Source organism: Anneissia japonica, unplaced genomic scaffold (assembly GCF_011630105.1).
Source record: "Anneissia japonica isolate Jap-2015-1 unplaced genomic scaffold, ASM1163010v1 scaffold288038_len354873_cov157, whole genome shotgun sequence".
Classification (NCBI taxonomy): Eukaryota; Metazoa; Echinodermata; class Crinoidea; order Comatulida; family Comatulidae; genus Anneissia; species Anneissia japonica.
The window spans coordinates 65,176-83,014 of NW_022716266.1; the positions used below are offsets into that span (position 1 = coordinate 65,176).

General features: G+C 34.6%; 1 protein-coding gene and 1 pseudogene across 1 annotated transcript; one reads left to right on the plus strand and one right to left on the minus strand.

The window, feature by feature from the left end:
• Positions 1 to 675: 675 nt before the first annotated feature.
• On the plus strand, positions 676 to 10,332 carry LOC117109660 (multiple epidermal growth factor-like domains protein 11). Its single transcript, XM_033252043.1, has 7 exons — positions 676 to 691; positions 1,985 to 2,119; positions 3,833 to 3,982; positions 4,365 to 4,499; positions 6,707 to 6,856; positions 7,033 to 7,341; positions 10,214 to 10,332. The coding sequence occupies exons 1-7, from the start codon at positions 676 to 678 to the stop codon at positions 10,330 to 10,332; spliced, it is 1,014 nt and encodes a 337-aa protein (XP_033107934.1).
• Positions 10,333 to 12,349: 2,017 nt separating this feature from the next.
• Positions 12,350 to 15,392, minus strand: LOC117109666 (annotated as a pseudogene).
• Positions 15,393 to 17,839: the final 2,447 nt, after the last annotated feature.

Below are 17,839 nucleotides of genomic sequence, written 5' to 3' on the forward strand. Positions count from 1 at the left end.
AAGTGCGGGAATTGACGGTTTATCTAATATTATAAGTATAAAGCAAGTAGCAACTTTTATTTCTAATCCCTTATCTCATATATTTAATAATATTTCTGTACTAACGGGAATATTTCCAGATTCCCTGAAAATTGCGAACCAATTTATTAATTACCGACCTATTTCTCTTCTTCCATGCTTCTCTAAAATTTTGGAACGTGTTGTCTACAACCGCTTATATAATTCTTTAACAAGTATAATCTTCTATTTCCAAGTCAACACGGTTTTAGAAAAATGTTTCCACTGAACTTGCACTCATTGATATTTACGATAACATTACTATTGCATTTTCCAAGCGCGAATATGTATTTGGAGCTTTTCTTGATCTATCCAAGGCCTTTGATCCCATTAATCACAACTTTTTTTTACATAAACTTAAAAATGACGGTATCAGAGTCCTTCAACTTCAACTTATAAAGAGCTACCTCACCAATCGCTATACTACTGTCAATATTGTTGGTTCTTGCATTGCGTCAATACCTTGTGGTGTGCCTCAAGGCTCGATACTTGAAGCACTTCTGTTTTGCATATGTCAACGATCTTCCCAATTCTTCTAATCATCTTAAGTTTGTTCTCTTTGCCGATGACACGAATATTGTTTTCTCTCATAAGAATAAAAATTTACTACTAAATACCATGAACGTTGAGTTAAGTAAGGTCTCTACATAGTTTAAACTTAATAAACTGTCATTGAACACCTCGAAAAGTAACTACATTATTTTCAATCAGCATAATTATATTACAACTAATGACAATTTATTTATTGATGATAACCTAATAACTCGTGTAAATGAGACAAAATTTCTGGGTGTCACAATTGATTCCAAACTTTCTTGGAAACTGCATGTCAACCAGGTATCAAATATTATTGCACGTAACATTGGTATTTTAAACAAGCTTAAGCACTATTTTCCATCAAAAATTCTTTTAACCTTATATAATAGTACTACCTTATATTTCTTATTGCAATATTGCAGGGGAATCACTTTAAATAAGTTTGAAACTTTATGTCTCTGGTCCAGCTTTGAATCGACTAACATCGATTGCATTTTTTCTTTCAAAAAACGAGCCCTTCGGATTTGCTCAGGTGATTCTTTTAGAGCTCACACCAAACACCTTTTTCATCACTTTAATGTTTTACATGTATATGATTTAAATAAAATCCAAACTGCTGCTTTTATGTATCGTATATCGCATAATACTTTACCACCCAACATCAGTAATCTTTATACGTGCATCTGAACATCATCAGTATAATACAATATTTTCTGGCATCAATTATACTTCTCGTACTCCGTGCACATCTAGTATTAGGCGTTTTTCAGTTCTCTTTTGGGGTCCGAAATTATGGGCTAATGTTCCTGATGATAAATAAATTTACATTGAATAGTTTTAAATATCATCTTAAGAAGTGTTTGGTCTTATGACTAGGCCTAGAGGCCTAGGGTAGTACTAGTAGGCCTAGGCTAGTTGTAGGTTGTCCGAATTACATATCAACTTCTAAACTAGGCCTGGTACCGAATTGTCGATAATATACTTTTTTAAATATAAATTTTTATCAAAATGGAATGGAATTACTTATTTATTGTACAGTACTGTACAATCATATAATCAATATGATTTTCTCTTTTTGTTTTTACTATACAATTATGATATAAAAACAGATCTGAAAATAAAAGAAATAATAATAAATAATAATAATAATAATAATAATAATAATAATAATAACAATAATAAAAATAATACATAAACCATATTTGTTAATGTTGTTTTACCATAGACATTCAATAAACATCTTTCTTAAAAGAAACAATATAAAGTTGAAACCTATATACTGTACTCGACAGAACAATTTTCAGGCAGTATTAATAAATGAAATTTGCTGTCCTTCAATTTGGTTTTGTATTCATCTTAGCCTCACTTTTTGATTAATTTTTTTACTTAGATTGTCCGCTGCCAAAATGGAGTCCCCCTGATTGTGAGATGGATTGTCCTGTGTGTTATAACGGTGGAGTTTGTGACGACAAGACAGGTCTATGTATTTGCCCCGCAGGCTTCAAAGGAGAATACTGCCAAACATGTATGCCTACAATTAAATTACATTTAACTAAATTAACATTTTTAGTACTTACTTTTATATATTTATATATTTCAATAGTAAATATAAGAGAAGTCATAATTCAACAAAACATGAGACAAGCATTTTGGTAACATGTGGGAAAAAAATTAATCCCAATTAAAGATGGAAAAGTGAAAAACTGCACCAAACCTTTCTGGTACTGCATCAAAAGAGAACGGAAGCAAAGCAAAATGGAGTAAAGTACATCAAAGCAAACATTCTTTGCAAACAATTCCAATCTGCATTCAGTAGAGAAAAACCTCTTCAAGAAAATTATAAACTACCGAACAAATAATTCGCTGAGATAGAAGATATCTGCATCACAGTTCCTGGAGTTGATAAATCAATCAGCAAACTTTACATACACAAGGTATGCGGACCAGACGGAATCAGCCCTTTTGTCCTGAAAAACAAACCTTTTACCTGTAATTGCGCCAGCATTGACCAACATCTTTAAGAGGTCATATGACTATGGCGAAGTACCTAATGACTGGAAAACCGCATAATTATGTTACCCCAGTGTATAAGAAAGGAAACAAGATCGATCCATGTAACTACCGACCCATATCTCTTATATGTATAGCTTGCAAACTAATGGAATATATTATTGTTAGCAATATCATGCGACATACAAACTTGTTATATGACTATATGAATTACAACACGAATTCAGGGATCGCCGATCATGTGAGACACATTTTGTTGAATTTGTTGCAAATTTAAGAAATAACATGAGGGGAAAATTGAAGACTGATATTCTGATAATGGACCTCAGTACTGCATTTGACAAAGTTGGCCATAAGCATCTGATTCAATAATTACAGCATTATAGTATAAAGTGGAAAACAAATTGATTAATAAATCAATTCCTAACACATAGAAAACAGAAGGTGCTAGTAGAAGGAGAGAGGTAGGAGGCTGCAGATGTAATTTCTGGTGTACCGCAAGGGTCTGTACTTGGCCCCACTTTTTTTTCTTCTACATAACGATCTACCGGATGGTCGAAACTCTAACATACGCCTTTTTGCTGACGACACAATCGTCTACTCTACCATCACTCAAAATGAAAGCAGCAACCATTTACAAGAAGACATCAAAAACTTTTTGTCTGGGAAGATGCCTGGTGCATGCAATTGCACAAAAAGAAAAAAAAAATATGTCAGGTACTTACCCGTTGCAGAAATCCCATATACCGAAATTTCTTGCTTTGTGATTTTGTCCTTGAACATGTGAAGGAAGCAAGATACATTGGCCTTACCCTGACCACAGATCTAAGCTGGAACAAGTATATAACTAAAATTAAAGCCAAAGCTAACAAAACCCTCAGTTTTCTGAAACTAAACTTAAGGATCAATTCAAAAGAGCTAAAAGGAATAGGGTAAGGATGGAAAATTGTGGACATATAAGCATATTTGCATAAATAAAAAAAAATGTGGAGCGAGTTATACTGAAGCTCCATCATTGGACATCTTCAAGGCTAGGCTCCCCGACCTCATTAACTAGTTATCCATATTTAACTTCTTCTTCTTCTCCTTCTCCTTCTCCTTCTCCTTCTCCTTCTCCTTCTCCTTCTTCTTCTTCTTCTTCTTCTTCTTCTTCTTATTATTATTCATTTTAAAATTTGTTATATATCTGTTTTTTCTGTTTATACTTTCTTTTTGTTTGATTGTGTAGCTTGTGGAACAAGCAACAACTGGGGTCGTAATTGTGATGTATATTGCTCGACTGGAAATGACGAAGCTTGTAAAGGAAGGCTTTATTGTCCACCTGATCCATTCGGATGCACCTGCATCAACGGATACGGAGGCAACGATTGCAATACAGGTTCGAGAAGTCTTTGGCTACTGTTTATTACTTTGTTGTTTGTGTTTATCTTGGATTCCAGGGGCCTATAATGATGTCATTATTACAACATATTACTGCATAATGCCTATACAAGCTTTGTTTTATTTCCATTGTCGAACCTATAAAACGCGCGAGCAGTGTGATCAATCCAAAAAACCTGCGCATTTGAATTTAAAATTCATGGGTTGAACAGTCCCAGGAAACAAACAAGTAACCGCAATAAGAGTGTACTCTGCACATTTTAATTTTAAAAAGGATCATCAAAATATTGTCGCTCGTCACATGTATTTTCATACAAGATGATGTTTAAATGGTCAAAACGACTAACAATGTGATTTTACCAAAATGTACTATTTCACAGAATGTGCTAACAATTACTATGGCGCAGATTGCCGTCAAGAATGTCACTGCGATTCAGGAGAATGTGACAGAAAAACAGGGATGTGTACATCTGGATCATCTTGTTCTGATGATTACATGGGACCAGCGTGTCAAGGTAATATTCAGATTTTAGTTGTCAAATGCTATGAGCGGTAACATTAACAGTAATTATTTTATATTTATATTATATGCAAAATATAGTAGTAATTTTGTAAAAGCACAGCCTATTCTAATATTCCTATTAGAAATACTAATTTACATATAAGCAACAAAGATAATTAAAAATATAGTAATTATACCTTGTATCCCAAAATTAACGTAATTTAGTAGAGCAGTGGTGGCGCTATGACCTGCCAGACGGAGGGGCTAAAAGCCCCGACGGTGGGGAGGGGGGGCTAGTGGAGCGAATCGAGTCTCACTTGGCTGGGGGCGCCTGGTGGGGGTATTTGATGAATTATGGCGATTTTTTATTATTTGATAGGCATCGAGTTACTATAATATGACTTCATGTAGGCTATGCTTTCTTATGTTGAAATCAGCTTCCAAAACCAAAACATTTTGAATAAAGCAAGAAACAAAGAGTATGCAATGTAACCATCTAATTTATTTTCAAATCCTCATTCTTGAAAGTTAAATTCTATATTTTGGAAGTTTTGCATTAAATCTGTCAACCACGCTGTCATGATCGAGGTTGCTTCACCTATCACGATGAATTCCAACCATCATGAGGCTATCTAAATGATCATTTGTCATAACAGAACGCAAATTATTTTTAATTAGTCTCATTGAATTATTATTATTATTATTATTATTATTATTATTATTATTATTATTATTATTATTATTATTATAATTATTATTATTATTATTATTATTATTGTTGTTGTTGTCGTTGTGATAAAAAGTTAACACAAACAATATGTTGGCTAAACGAATATTACATGTGAATATTTTTTTTTATTTGTTTGTTCCCCGACAAAAAATATCGTCTTCCCCGACGGGAGGGGGGCTAAGCTTCCCCGACGGGGGGCTATGACCCCTCAGCCCCCCTCTGGCGCCACCACTGCAGTAGAGCAGTTAATTAGCCTACAGTATTAATAAGCATATTCTTAATATACCTATTTATAGTTGTCAATTTACATATGGTTACAAAGGTAAGGCCAGGCTATATTAAACATTTGTGACCCAAGCTCACAAAAGGGCTGTAAACGCGTCCTCAGGCCAAAATTAGTTTTTGTTATAATGGCATAGAACATATCATTTACTTTAAAATGACAGTTAAATGAACTCAATCAGGTGTCTGGAAGCAAAGTTTTAATGACCGTTAGAATAATTGTCATCTTATCAACTTTCTTAAATCAAGTTTTGAGAAAAACGCTTTTATTTTCGGCAGGTTTCTATTCATTTTTCACTAGCTCCCATCCAAATATGGCTAAATTTTACCTCTTACAGTTGGAATTTTAAGTTCAAACTTCAGGAATAGTAAGAATAATAGTTATACTTTATTCATTACACAAAAACCCAATTCACAGAAAATTCACGCTCTACGCCCTATTCTAGCTATGGAGGCTTGTTTCTCAATACAGTGCTGTGCGAGTTTACAGCCCTTGGGTCACAATTTACTTGTTTAGCCTCCAGCCACAAATATTTGTTAAGTTCTGAAGAAGGTGTTTTTTAAATAAAGGGTAACCCCAGTTTACAAAGGAGGCACGCTGATATTCTGGAGCCTACTTAAAAATGGAGAAATGTGTGATGCCTGAGGATGAGGATTTAGGGAGTAGAAAATTAAAATACAATGTAAAAAACTGAATTTGTAATGACTGTCAAATTTTTTATTTCAATTAAAAACATCTAGTCGGTCCTAATTTGATGAAGGGAGCTCTAAGGAAATACACATAATCATTTCTATCATTTCTACAGACCAGTTAAAAAAAAAACATACGACGCTTTGAGGGGGAGGAGGGGTTCACCGCCGTGCAGGCATATGTTCTCTTATGGAAAAGATGCGAATATGATCTTAAGTTCTACAATCCATTATGATTTTCTTGTCTCAGGAGATAGAGGGGTCCGGAAAAAAAAAGAGAATGAACAAAAATAATTAATGATTCTAACCAAGTTAATTTTTGTTTAGTTCAATAGGGCCTATTTTCATAGAAATTGAGATTCTTTAATCTACATGTGGACATGAAGATTATCAAATTGAATAATTCAAAATAGGAGAACATGTGAGCATTAATATTAATGTTTCAAAAGTTATTTTGACCTATCTAATACCTTTGATTCAACATTTAAAGAAAATAATGATGTTACATTTTGTTATAGAATTACGGCCGGGTCTGTCTTGCCCGTCTGGTTTCTTTGGTGTTTTGTGTAACTATCCATGTCATTGCAAAGACTCAGCTGATTGTAATCGTAATGGAAGCTGTGAAAATGGATGTCATGAAGCATGGGCTGGAACAGACTGCAGCGTAGGTAACGATAAACGTCTTCAAAAATAGTTTGAATTTTGTAAAATTGAGCTTAAATCTTGATTTTGTACACTCTTATAAACGCAATGCAACAATTTTCGAAATTAAGCGACTTAACTTATGTATCTGTCACCACTCTACTATATTTAGAATAAATACTATGAGTGTTGTTGTTATTAGCAATGCCTTACAGTTCCAAACCGCCAAAACTTTTTGATCAAACACCAACTACCCTAAAGATTGCATGTACCTGGGATCCAGTTCAAGACTTTGGAACAGGAATTATTACTGGATGCAAGTTATGGTATAAAACATCGCAGACAAGTACATTTACTACAGCTGTTAACATTGAAAACGGTGTATATATCATTGGCAATCTCTTACCACACACGAATGTTGAATTCTACACTCAGCACTCGAGATTAGTGGGCGGCAAAAAGACCGATGGACCACCTAGTGAACATGGATTAGCAGAGACTATATGTTCAAGTAAGGGTATTTGCTTACTTTTGACCATTTGCTTAGTATTTGAAAATTTAATCACCAATCATTGGTTGCTGTAGAGGGCTTATTGAACTTGCAGAGCGAAGGTTGAGGGGTTTTTCCATTTTGCACTTCAATTCATTTACTGTAAAAACACTATTTCACTAGGCAATGCATTTACTTTTCAACAAGATAATTTGAGATTACAAACCCTCGCCATGTTGCGCCATATTATATGTGTATAGTCGATTCGCTCCATCCGCTGGTTGTTGATGAATTATACGCATCAGGTGAAGTGTAGATGATCGGTTAAAATGAACGTATTGTGTGTAAAGTTGATCGACTGTGTGTAGTTCGATCTCAAATCTTTTTTGTTTTGTTTGTTTATTATTATTATTATTATTTAATATTTTTATAATTAACTTTTTATATCTGTGCATGTTTTTTTATATTTTATTTTTCTTCACAATTATTTAAACAATAAAATTAGGACATTAGATTGTGAGATATACGGCCAGAAAAAATATTTAAAAACATTATAAACTCTGCATCTTACTTTTCCAATGCATCAAATTTATTCAAACTAATTGCACTAATTTGAATATTCATCATACAGCTATTGCATCTGCCTACGATATACATTAAACATATTCTTTAAATGGTCGTCATAGCCACACCCTACTTCATATCGTCATCAAAATTTTAAAATTTCTTAATTGAAACATGAAAACTTATTCTGATAAGTTTCATTTTGATGTATTGATCCATTTTAGAGATATTTATGTCTGGACCTAATGACCCTCACATTCACACTCGAATTTGGATCGTTACCAACACTTTAATCTTTTTTGTAACTTGGTTCCAAGCTCAATCAGTTCTACAACATATCATATTTCCCCGGAGCCTGATTTTAACATCTTTCTTGGATTCTGTCAGAATGCACAAATCGTCTGCATACCTAATCCACATACATTATTATACAGTATATTCAATTTTGCTTTATAATGCATTTTTTTATTGGAGGCTGAAGGAAGGCATAAGTTATCTGGATCCCAATGTTCTTTTTAGTGCAAATATCACTAAATGGTCATAACAAGAGATCAAAGAAAAGATATTAAAACCTTGTGCAACACCAAACTTCGCATTTTTCCTTCATTTTTCAGGTAATTCATTGATTTAGAATATAGGATCTCCATTATTCTTATACATTTCAAGTATCTAGGGTTTCTTTCATTATAAATTCTTAGATGGATGGAAGCAAACACTTTCTTTCAATCAACCCAGTCAAATCCGGTTTTCAGATCCACAAATGTAAATTAGAGCCTTTTTTTTGTTTCCAGTACACTTGTTGAGCTGCTTTGAGGGCAAATATTGCATCTGTTGTAGATTTGTTGTCGAGTAATCATGTCATTATACCACTTTTTACAGGGGTGAATAAGGCAGCTCAATAAAAGTGTTAAGATTCACGATCTCTGTAATTCCTCGGATCAGATGGCTTGCCTTTTTGCTATGACAATGGAGAGATGGCTGATATTTTTCAACATTCAGTAATGGCTATCCCAAAAGCATTGAATAAGCTTGTAATTTAACACAGGCCATAGGAGTTACAAATGGTAATTGGAGAAGTTCTTTTGGACAATTTAAGGTAGCTTCTCCAGATGGCCTTCAATGTACTGTTTTTCAGCTCTTAGTCTGTTGTCTTATGTCATATTTTTTACCTTTGTCAATTTTTTGGGTAGATTCTTGGCAAACATGTCCAAACATATCTACAAAATTCACTGATTAAGAAAAAAATGGGTGCCAGTATTTTTTATTCACTTCTAGGGCCTCCATTTTGAATTTCAAAATGGTCGCTGCCGAAAATTAGTTTTTACCCAAAAAAAATTGCAATTTGATCATCGTTATTCATTTATATATCATAAAATAGTCATTTTATTTTATCTGATATCATATAATGGGATCAATGATGCATTGGGAAGAAAATAAGAGCACAAAAAATAACCGCCCTCCCAGAAATCTTGCTTCCCCACACATCCCCACTGGATATCCTTTTGCAAAAAAAAAGGTTTTTCTCAAGTACTCACATATCACTATATTTTGCCATCTGAATCTCCCCGGGACTTAATCACTGAGCACTGACACTTAACCTTCGCCCCTTAATTCCCCCTGCCCCACCACCCCGTCCCGGGCCAGGGCCCCCTCCCCCAAACTTGTTTGAAAATTAAAAAATAAATATAAAAGAGGAAAGGTATATTCAAGTTTAGGCCTAAGACTGAGTGCCATTTCCGGCCATCTAGTTGCCATAGCCACAACATTTTGTTCCTCGATTTCCACAATGACAGGGGAAAATTTAGGGAGGGTAACGTTCCCCTGTTTTGCCACTGTCATTTTTTTTGTGTGTTACCAGTGAAAATACAAAATCGCATATAAATACTAAGTGTAACAGCATGTACTGTACATCAATCATGTCATTACTAGACATATAGGCCTATCTGTATAATAATAATAATATTAATAATATTATTAATAATAATAATATTAATAATAATAATAATAATCATAATCATTTAAAGGCCTTTATGAAATTGTTGCTCCTTCGTTTAAAAAAGTCTGAATCCTCCCTCTGTGGGATGGTGCCATAAAAACTTTGATACACAAATCCATTTTAATATTCAAATCACTTCTACGAGATTTACACTCTCTGCAGATAAACACTAACAGCCTGACAAAATTGATGCTGCGGCATCCTAATTAAAAAACTCTTGCGTTCAATAGGGATCAATGACTCTTCTATTTTTCATTTTTTTTTTAATTAAATGTTTTTGATTGGATTTATTCCTTTTTTTTATATATCTATATATTTTTTATATTTTTATAGGCTGTTTGAAATTGTTACTGTTGGTAGTTAAGAGTTTTATTGTTGATCCTGGGCCCTGTGGGAGAGCAGTGTTCAACACTGAACAGGCCACCCAGGTTAAAGAAGAAATAAATGAATGAAAAAAATGAATTTTGAAAATAAGTTCAATTAAATGCATTTTGCAGCTGATACCAATGTATGTTCCTTAAATTGACATTTTGACCCACAAATCCTGCTCTTGAAGATGCGGTGCTGTACAAAATATTTTAAAGCCGCTCAGCTGAATAATTTGTTGAAAATTTTGTCAAGAATGATCCATTTGACATTTAGAGTTCAAACTAACAGCAAGGTGCAAAACCATCTCAGCCTTTTTTGACTGAGACAGTTGTGGTCTTGTAGTAGTGGCTTGCCTTTGGTTTGGTTCTGGTGTGTAAAAATGACCTCCTAAAGGACTCCGAAATTAGGAGTATATCGGAATGAAAAGAAAGGTCTACCAGTTTGCAGTGTTTGTTGAGATTTTCAATTACTTGACAGACTTTTCCTTCTTGAGATCTGTAATGGACAATATAGTAGAAACCACTAACTGAATGGTGTTAACATATCTACCTAAGTTGATGTTGCACATACTTTCCATAATGTCACCTTGTCATCAGCAAACCAATAACTCTCAGATCTGATCTGATCGTCCAGTTAACAATTGCTTCGTCAACAGGGGGACTCACGATTAGGTACTACGACATTTTTGGCATCATACTGGATCATATCCTAACACTTCTTTAACAAAACAATGCAATGGTTATTAAGACACTGTCTCATGTAAACCCTATTAAGGTTAGCAGGGACTGAATAGGATGAATACTACAGCAGTCTGAACATCACCAGCAGTGTCCTTGTAGCAAGCAGTACTCTGGTGCATGTTATACACTGCTCCATGGAGTCACAGTTTTAATTCACAAAAAAGTTTACCTTGTTCTGAAAAATGAATTAAGAGTTGTTAGGTGCCGATGACAAAACCAGTTAAAAACATTCGACACACTGGTACCTGTCTCTTATACACATCTAGATGTGTATAAGAGACAGGTACTGTACATCAATCATGTCATTACTAGACATATAAGCCTATCTGTATTATAATAATAATAATAATACTAATAATAATAATAATAATAATAATAATTTTCTAGCAAACACGCCTCTTTTCTGGCGAACCCCCCTCTTCAAATTTCCAACGTAAGTCCTCCAACCTAACTAATGCACTGCAGTCCCACCCAAACAAAGACCTTTTCAAACATATCTGCTTTTATAGAATTATTTAGACCCATAAGGCACAAAAATCCTCTTGCTTTGGGGGTTTTGCCGACCCAACCGGGGCTTCGACCGTGTACCTCACGCCCAGAAACCACCCCCCCCCCCCCGTGGGCTACGGGCCTGTTAATCATTATGCTACAAAAGCTCTGTTACAGCACCTCGAACCAACCAACTTAGATTGTAGACTGATGGTCCAAGCAATTACCGGTAACTTTGTACATTAAGCAGTTTGTTGACTGCCTTTTCAGTAACCAACATGTTGTAAACCTGGAAAAAAGACTTGGGTTAATCTCAACAGACTTGGTGCAGTATCCCCACCAAATTGAGAGCGTATCAGCAAACAACATAAATGAGAGGAGGTCCCTGGTTTGAAGATTAAGAGCATCAGCTGCCAAGGAAGATCTCCAATGATGACTCAAAAATCAAACTAACGAACAATTGAGTTTTATCACAGCAATTCACATGAACAATGCTGCTGTTTTCCATAAACTCTCCATTTGGTAGGAAAAAAGTAATTACAAAGATGCTCCACTGATGCCAGGTAGATGTACTATTTATCTTTAGAAACTGAAACAGCGTTATCCCCTCCCGCATGTAGCTATCTGCTCCATTTATACAATGTAAATCTAGTCAGCTGGTACATAGCAATAATTCATTCCTGTCTCTTATACACATCTAGATGTGTATAAGAGACAGGGGCAACATTTCCGAATTTGTATCACTGACTGAATTGGATTGAAAGTTATAGCCTTTTAGGTTTTTTGAGCATTTGAGTACGGTAGTCATCAATAATAAATTACAGTTTTTCTCCAATTATATATCCTTTATATAATTTGTGTATACAGTACATGAATTTATCCTCCTTTATATATATTGTGTATACATACATATATGAATGTGCAAGTGGTAAACAGATGAGGGTGATTCATAATGATCTGTCTTACTTGAGGTACACCAAGATCCAGTGGCGGATCCAGAAATTTGAAATAGAGGGGGCTAGAGAGGGACATTCACAGGTGAAGGGTCTATATTTCCTCAGCCCCACCAAGATTGGGCTGAGGTAAAAAAAAATATGATTATGGCACCTCTAGATGGCGGGAAATGGTACTCCTAGACTAAAAATTTTAGTCGAATTTTCTTTTTTCGTATTTTTTTTTTAAATTTTGCATATTTAGAGGGGCCCGGGCTGGCTAAGCCCTCTTGGATCCGCCTATAAAGAACTACAGTAGTGCTGTTCAACTATGCATGCGGAAAGGAATGTGAACGATCAGCTGCTTTAATTTGAAAACATTTAAGTGTTGAAATTTAAATTAATTACACAATTTCCCTATTTACAGTGGGTCTGGGCACACAAGGTCTCTCGTATTTTCTCTACAGAATTCACGGATTTCATCGTACAGATATTTTTTTCTAGCATCAGTTAAGCCTTGTGGTGGCATACCTGTTGGAAACTCTGACTTTAGCAGTTTGATTTCCCTTTCTTCGGTATCATGCCACTCTTTTACAAAGACGCACCCAGGTTTATTTTGATCAACCCTGAAGTGATGCATTGACTTTATACCAACTAATGGCTTAAAATGTGGATTTAAAAATCATCCCATGCATAAAATGGCACAAACGAGTTTCCACCTTCATCCCCAACTAAACAGGGAGTATTCGATCCTTTACTTGAGCTTTCTGATACTACATTTGCTATGTCCTGCAAACACGAAACAAAAGTCCTCCTGTACTGTCGCTTCACAAGTCCGAAGCACCAGTCGGGCGAAAATGTTGTGTGACCGGCACACAGGAATGATATTATAATAGACGTATTAAGTCCATCTTCAACTCGCCACATGAGATATCTCATCATAATGTTATTTTTATTTTGTTCCTGGCAATTGTCGGCATTCAGGATGAGGTGCTTTTCTCCAATTCCATAATTTTCTAAAAAATGGTGCAAATAGCTAATCACTTGATTTGATCAATTCCTTGTTGTGATACCTTCGTCTGTCAAATAGTTAACCTGTAAAGAAAATCCTTCTGCATGGATCCCAAACAAGCGGCATTTCCTGCATGTCTTAAAAAAAATCTGTCCAGGCTGAAATGGATCACAAGGGTAGTGAACCTGTTGAGCATAATCAAATGAGTAATGAAAGGTGACATCATGAGAATTTGGTTGGCTCTTTGACAGTCCTTTTAGTTGCAAATCTTTGACAACTTCCTTCGATTCCTGGCAGCGTTTTTGATAAAGTGATCGCTCCATCATCGATCGGTTGAGATGGTCTTCCTGCTTTTTTAAGGCAGCAGATTTCTGGGTTTCCGGAACATTTGCCTAAAAGAAAATCAATGCCTTGATAAGTTAAAAAAAGAAAATCAATTTAAGTTTAAAAGTATAATGCATACTCCAAGTATTAAAAAAAAAAACATGCCATTATGTTATAATTTAATATTTAACATTTATGTAATGATGACATAATTAATGTTGAACTAGTTAGAGTATGCATATACTTATTTGAGATTTATCAGCGGACCTTTCAATTTAATTTAAGTACTAATGAAAATAATACCCAAAAATTTAAATAAAACATACCTGCTTTATGATTAAGTTCTTCTGACAAGTCCAACATAAGTCAGTGGCAGACTTTTGTTTTGATCGCTGAGTCATCTGAGAGTCGCTCACTGATGCAGCAATCATTCCAATAAGAATCAGGCATTTTTCATAGTCTGTGAGCTCACTTGTATTTAACCTGAAAAATATTATTCAAGAAATATGTGCAATCAATGAAATCACAGCAGTCAACAAGAATTAAATTACTGTATGTTAATCACAGAAAAAAATAATTTTAACGCACCGTTTTTCATCTTGTTCCATATCTGTAAACTGCTCTATATACATCTAGTCCATTAAATATCTTGCATTTGCATTGACAGTTCCGTTCAAATACTTGAGGCTCATCATCATCTTCAACCTGTGCCATAGCTAATGCCACTTCGTCACGTCATCTTCAGCATTAGCATCTTCTGCCTCATTACGTTGCTCAAAAGGATCATCAGAATCAGTATCCATGGGTTCTTCATCAGAGCTTTCAGAATCGCTATCACTGGCTTCACGATCTATGATTTAAAAAAATAATGAACAGAAAATACTTAGCATGTTTATAACACAGAGGGGAGTGGGACAAGGCCTATATTTTTTTACAACTAATAAGAAAAATAATTATATTACAATGTATGCCATGGATTGAACTTATTTTAATTTTTAATAGTAGTCTAGCTAGGCCTTCACCCGAATTATGATTATTATTGTTGAAGACTAGGCGACAGGGGCTAGCCTAGACAGATTTTAATGAAAATTTAAAATGTATAATTTGAGATAAAAAAAAAAAACCCACAACAGCCTTGGTCTACCTTTCTAAAAATAGGCTGGGCCTAGAGGCAGTACTTAGAGGCAGCCTTAGATAAGCTGGAAGGTTGTTTTTTTTTTATATTTTAAGTAGGCCTAGGCCTATATTCTATCTACAGACAGCAGTAGGCCTAGGCTATACCTACTGTCGGCCTGGCCCAAAGATCGTAGCACCGACGACAGGCCTGGGTAGAGTAGCGATAGATGGTTTTTTAAATCATTTGTATTTCATTGCAGTATTTAAATTTAAATTTAAAAAAATAAAAGAAACATGGTTCTCTTAAAATAATAAGGCCTAGGCTAGCTGAAACAAAGGAACTTACCACCGAAATAATCTGTCAAAACTTCGGCTAGATTTTCGACATCATTCAATCCACAACTAGTTACTTCATTCAGCATATGAGCAATTTCGGATTCCTTGTTATGTGCCCATAATTATTAATAACCGTGAAAAGTAGAAAATTAGGTATAAAACTTATTAAAAAGAACAAAAAGATCGTATATTTGCTTTCCTCGACAGAGCGTGTACTTGCGAATGATCACTTCCGCATACGGCCAAGTCAGTCTTGCGGTGGTTTTTTTTTTTACTAACAGAGCATGAGCACAACCCGTCATAACATCATTGGCCAATGGTAGGCTTTATTTCATCGCCTCTTGGCAACAAGAAGGATGTGTTTACATCAGAAAAACTCGCTGTCATTGGTCAATTTGATATACTACAGCTCCAAAATGTCAACAGTTGAAAATCATTTTTGATAAGCTTTCCATTGATCGAAGGCTCGAAGGGATCGGCTCAGAAATGCCGATAAGATCGAAGCATATATTTACCCTTTGTTTAGCAATTTTTACACTATTAGTAAACAAAAGATCGTCTTGATAGTCTTCTAATTAAGCTAATTTTCTAGTCGTTTTAATTATAATCAAGAGCCAAGACATATATTTTTGAAAACTAGATTAAATTTTCTTTCCATTCATGCGAAAATAAAAAAATTGGAAAAAAAATCACCCTCCATACATTTAGCAGCCTTTTTCAGCTGATCCCCTTTGCCGACAACTGCCTGCTTTTGATATGCCTGTACACATATAAATAAATATATATATAAATATATATATATATATATATATATATATACATAAAAAAAAATAAATCGGTTAAAAAAGGCGGCCATTTTAAATTTTAAAATGGAGGCCCAAGGAGTGAATGAAAAAACTGGCACCCACTTTTTTCTTGATCAGTAGTGTTTTTAGAGTTGTTTTAACATAATTACCAAGAATCTACCCAAAATTTTGCTTTTTCTACATAAGACAACAGACTATCTTCCAATGATGGCGGCTGTATCAAGACATTTATAATTTTTGTCTCTGAACTGGGTTTAGATCTCTTCTGGTAGTTTAAAAAAAATTAAAATAGGAACTATGTTAGCATTTCTCCAATTCTCTGGAATCGTTTTATCATTCAGTACCGTAGTTTTTCAAATGCAACTGCCAAAATAGGACTAATCTCTTTACCCAATCCCTTTGAAACTCTTTTGGATCATCAAGCCCAGCTGACTTGGAAATATCTACACTCCTAAGGTACTTTTCATTTTATCGGCTGTAAATATCACTATAGAACTAAACTGACTATTACATCTCAAATCAAGACTAAGCACAGACGATTTTTTTTGTAAATACTAAAGAAAAGGTTTTATTGAAAAGATTAGCTCGATCTTTATCTCCAGAGATATCAAATTTTATCTTATATATTAAAAAACCCAATTCCTTTATAGAAAATCCTGTTATAGAATGCATTATCCTTAGTAAGCCTATTAACATTGAAAATTATTCAAAGACAACATGGTCATTTTACCTAAGGTTCAGGGACCCCTTGCAATATCATGTTCTTCTTTTGTTAAAATTAGATCAAACAAACTAGGTTCTTCATTTTTTCGAAAAAGGGTAAATTCCCACACGTGCTGATAGCAAATATGTATGTAAATTTCGGAATTTCTACCTTTGACACCAAGTATATATTAAGAGAATAAATTAGTTGCAGAACTTGTTTCATTGTTAATAATCCAAACACAATAGATGAACTTATTGCAAGCTTTAGTCGATGTCATATTTTATTTTATTTTATTTGTTTAAAACATCTTCACCCAGGATACATTTTCAGAAAGATGTTAATACCTTTTTTAAACAATGGTCCTGCACAATAATTATAACGAAAATATAGACAGTCCACATTAAACAACATACAATTTAGGTAATAAAGACAATTATTTAAGACATTCAAGAATCAAGATCTCAAAAATGCATTTTTTACAATAAAACGTAAAACATCAACAAGCATAAAACTTTGAAGATTTTAAACGCGAAAAATACATTATTTTACAATAAAACATGACTTCGCCAGGCTATGCAATCCGTTGTCTTGGCATTGTGAAAGCAACGACCTCTGGTGCCAGCTATAATCCGGTCAAGATTGGTTCTAGGTGCCCCGGCCTTTCAGGTTTAAAGAGTTTGTCAAAGATGTGTGAAAGCCTGTATGCCCTATCGTCTCTGATAATCGTCCGTATTTGTTTCCCCCATCGTCTCTGATAATCGTCCTTTTTTGTTTCCTAATTGAGATGGCACTCCATGATTTTTCTTTGTCCCATGTTAGTACCGTTTTGATTATTTTTGTGTCATTCTAGTTTGGAGTGCGGTCATGTTCTATCATATGGTCAGTGATGGCCGATTTTTGTAGAGTATCTTATTCTGTAGCCAGGGCATGGGCAGAGCCTGTCCGTAGTCTTTGTGTATTATTATCAACGTCTTGCATGTATTCTTCCAGACGTGTCTTTAAGGGTGTATCTGTTTCCCCAATGTATACCGAGTCGCAGTTCCGCCAACAATTTTTCTTTTGCGATCTGCTTTTTGGGTGCACAAGGTTTTCTCTGAGTTTGTTGACCGGTTGGCAATATACTCCAATT

Excerpts from the sequence above, each read along its gene's own strand:
- LOC117109660 (XM_033252043.1), top strand. Across the intron at positions 3,983-4,364 it reads AGGCAACGATTGCAATACAG|AATGTGCTAACAATTACTAT; the intron begins GTTCGAGAAGTC and ends ACTATTTCACAG. Across the intron at positions 7,342-10,213 it reads AGCAGAGACTATATGTTCAA|GCTGTTTGAAATTGTTACTG; the intron begins GTAAGGGTATTT and ends ATATTTTTATAG.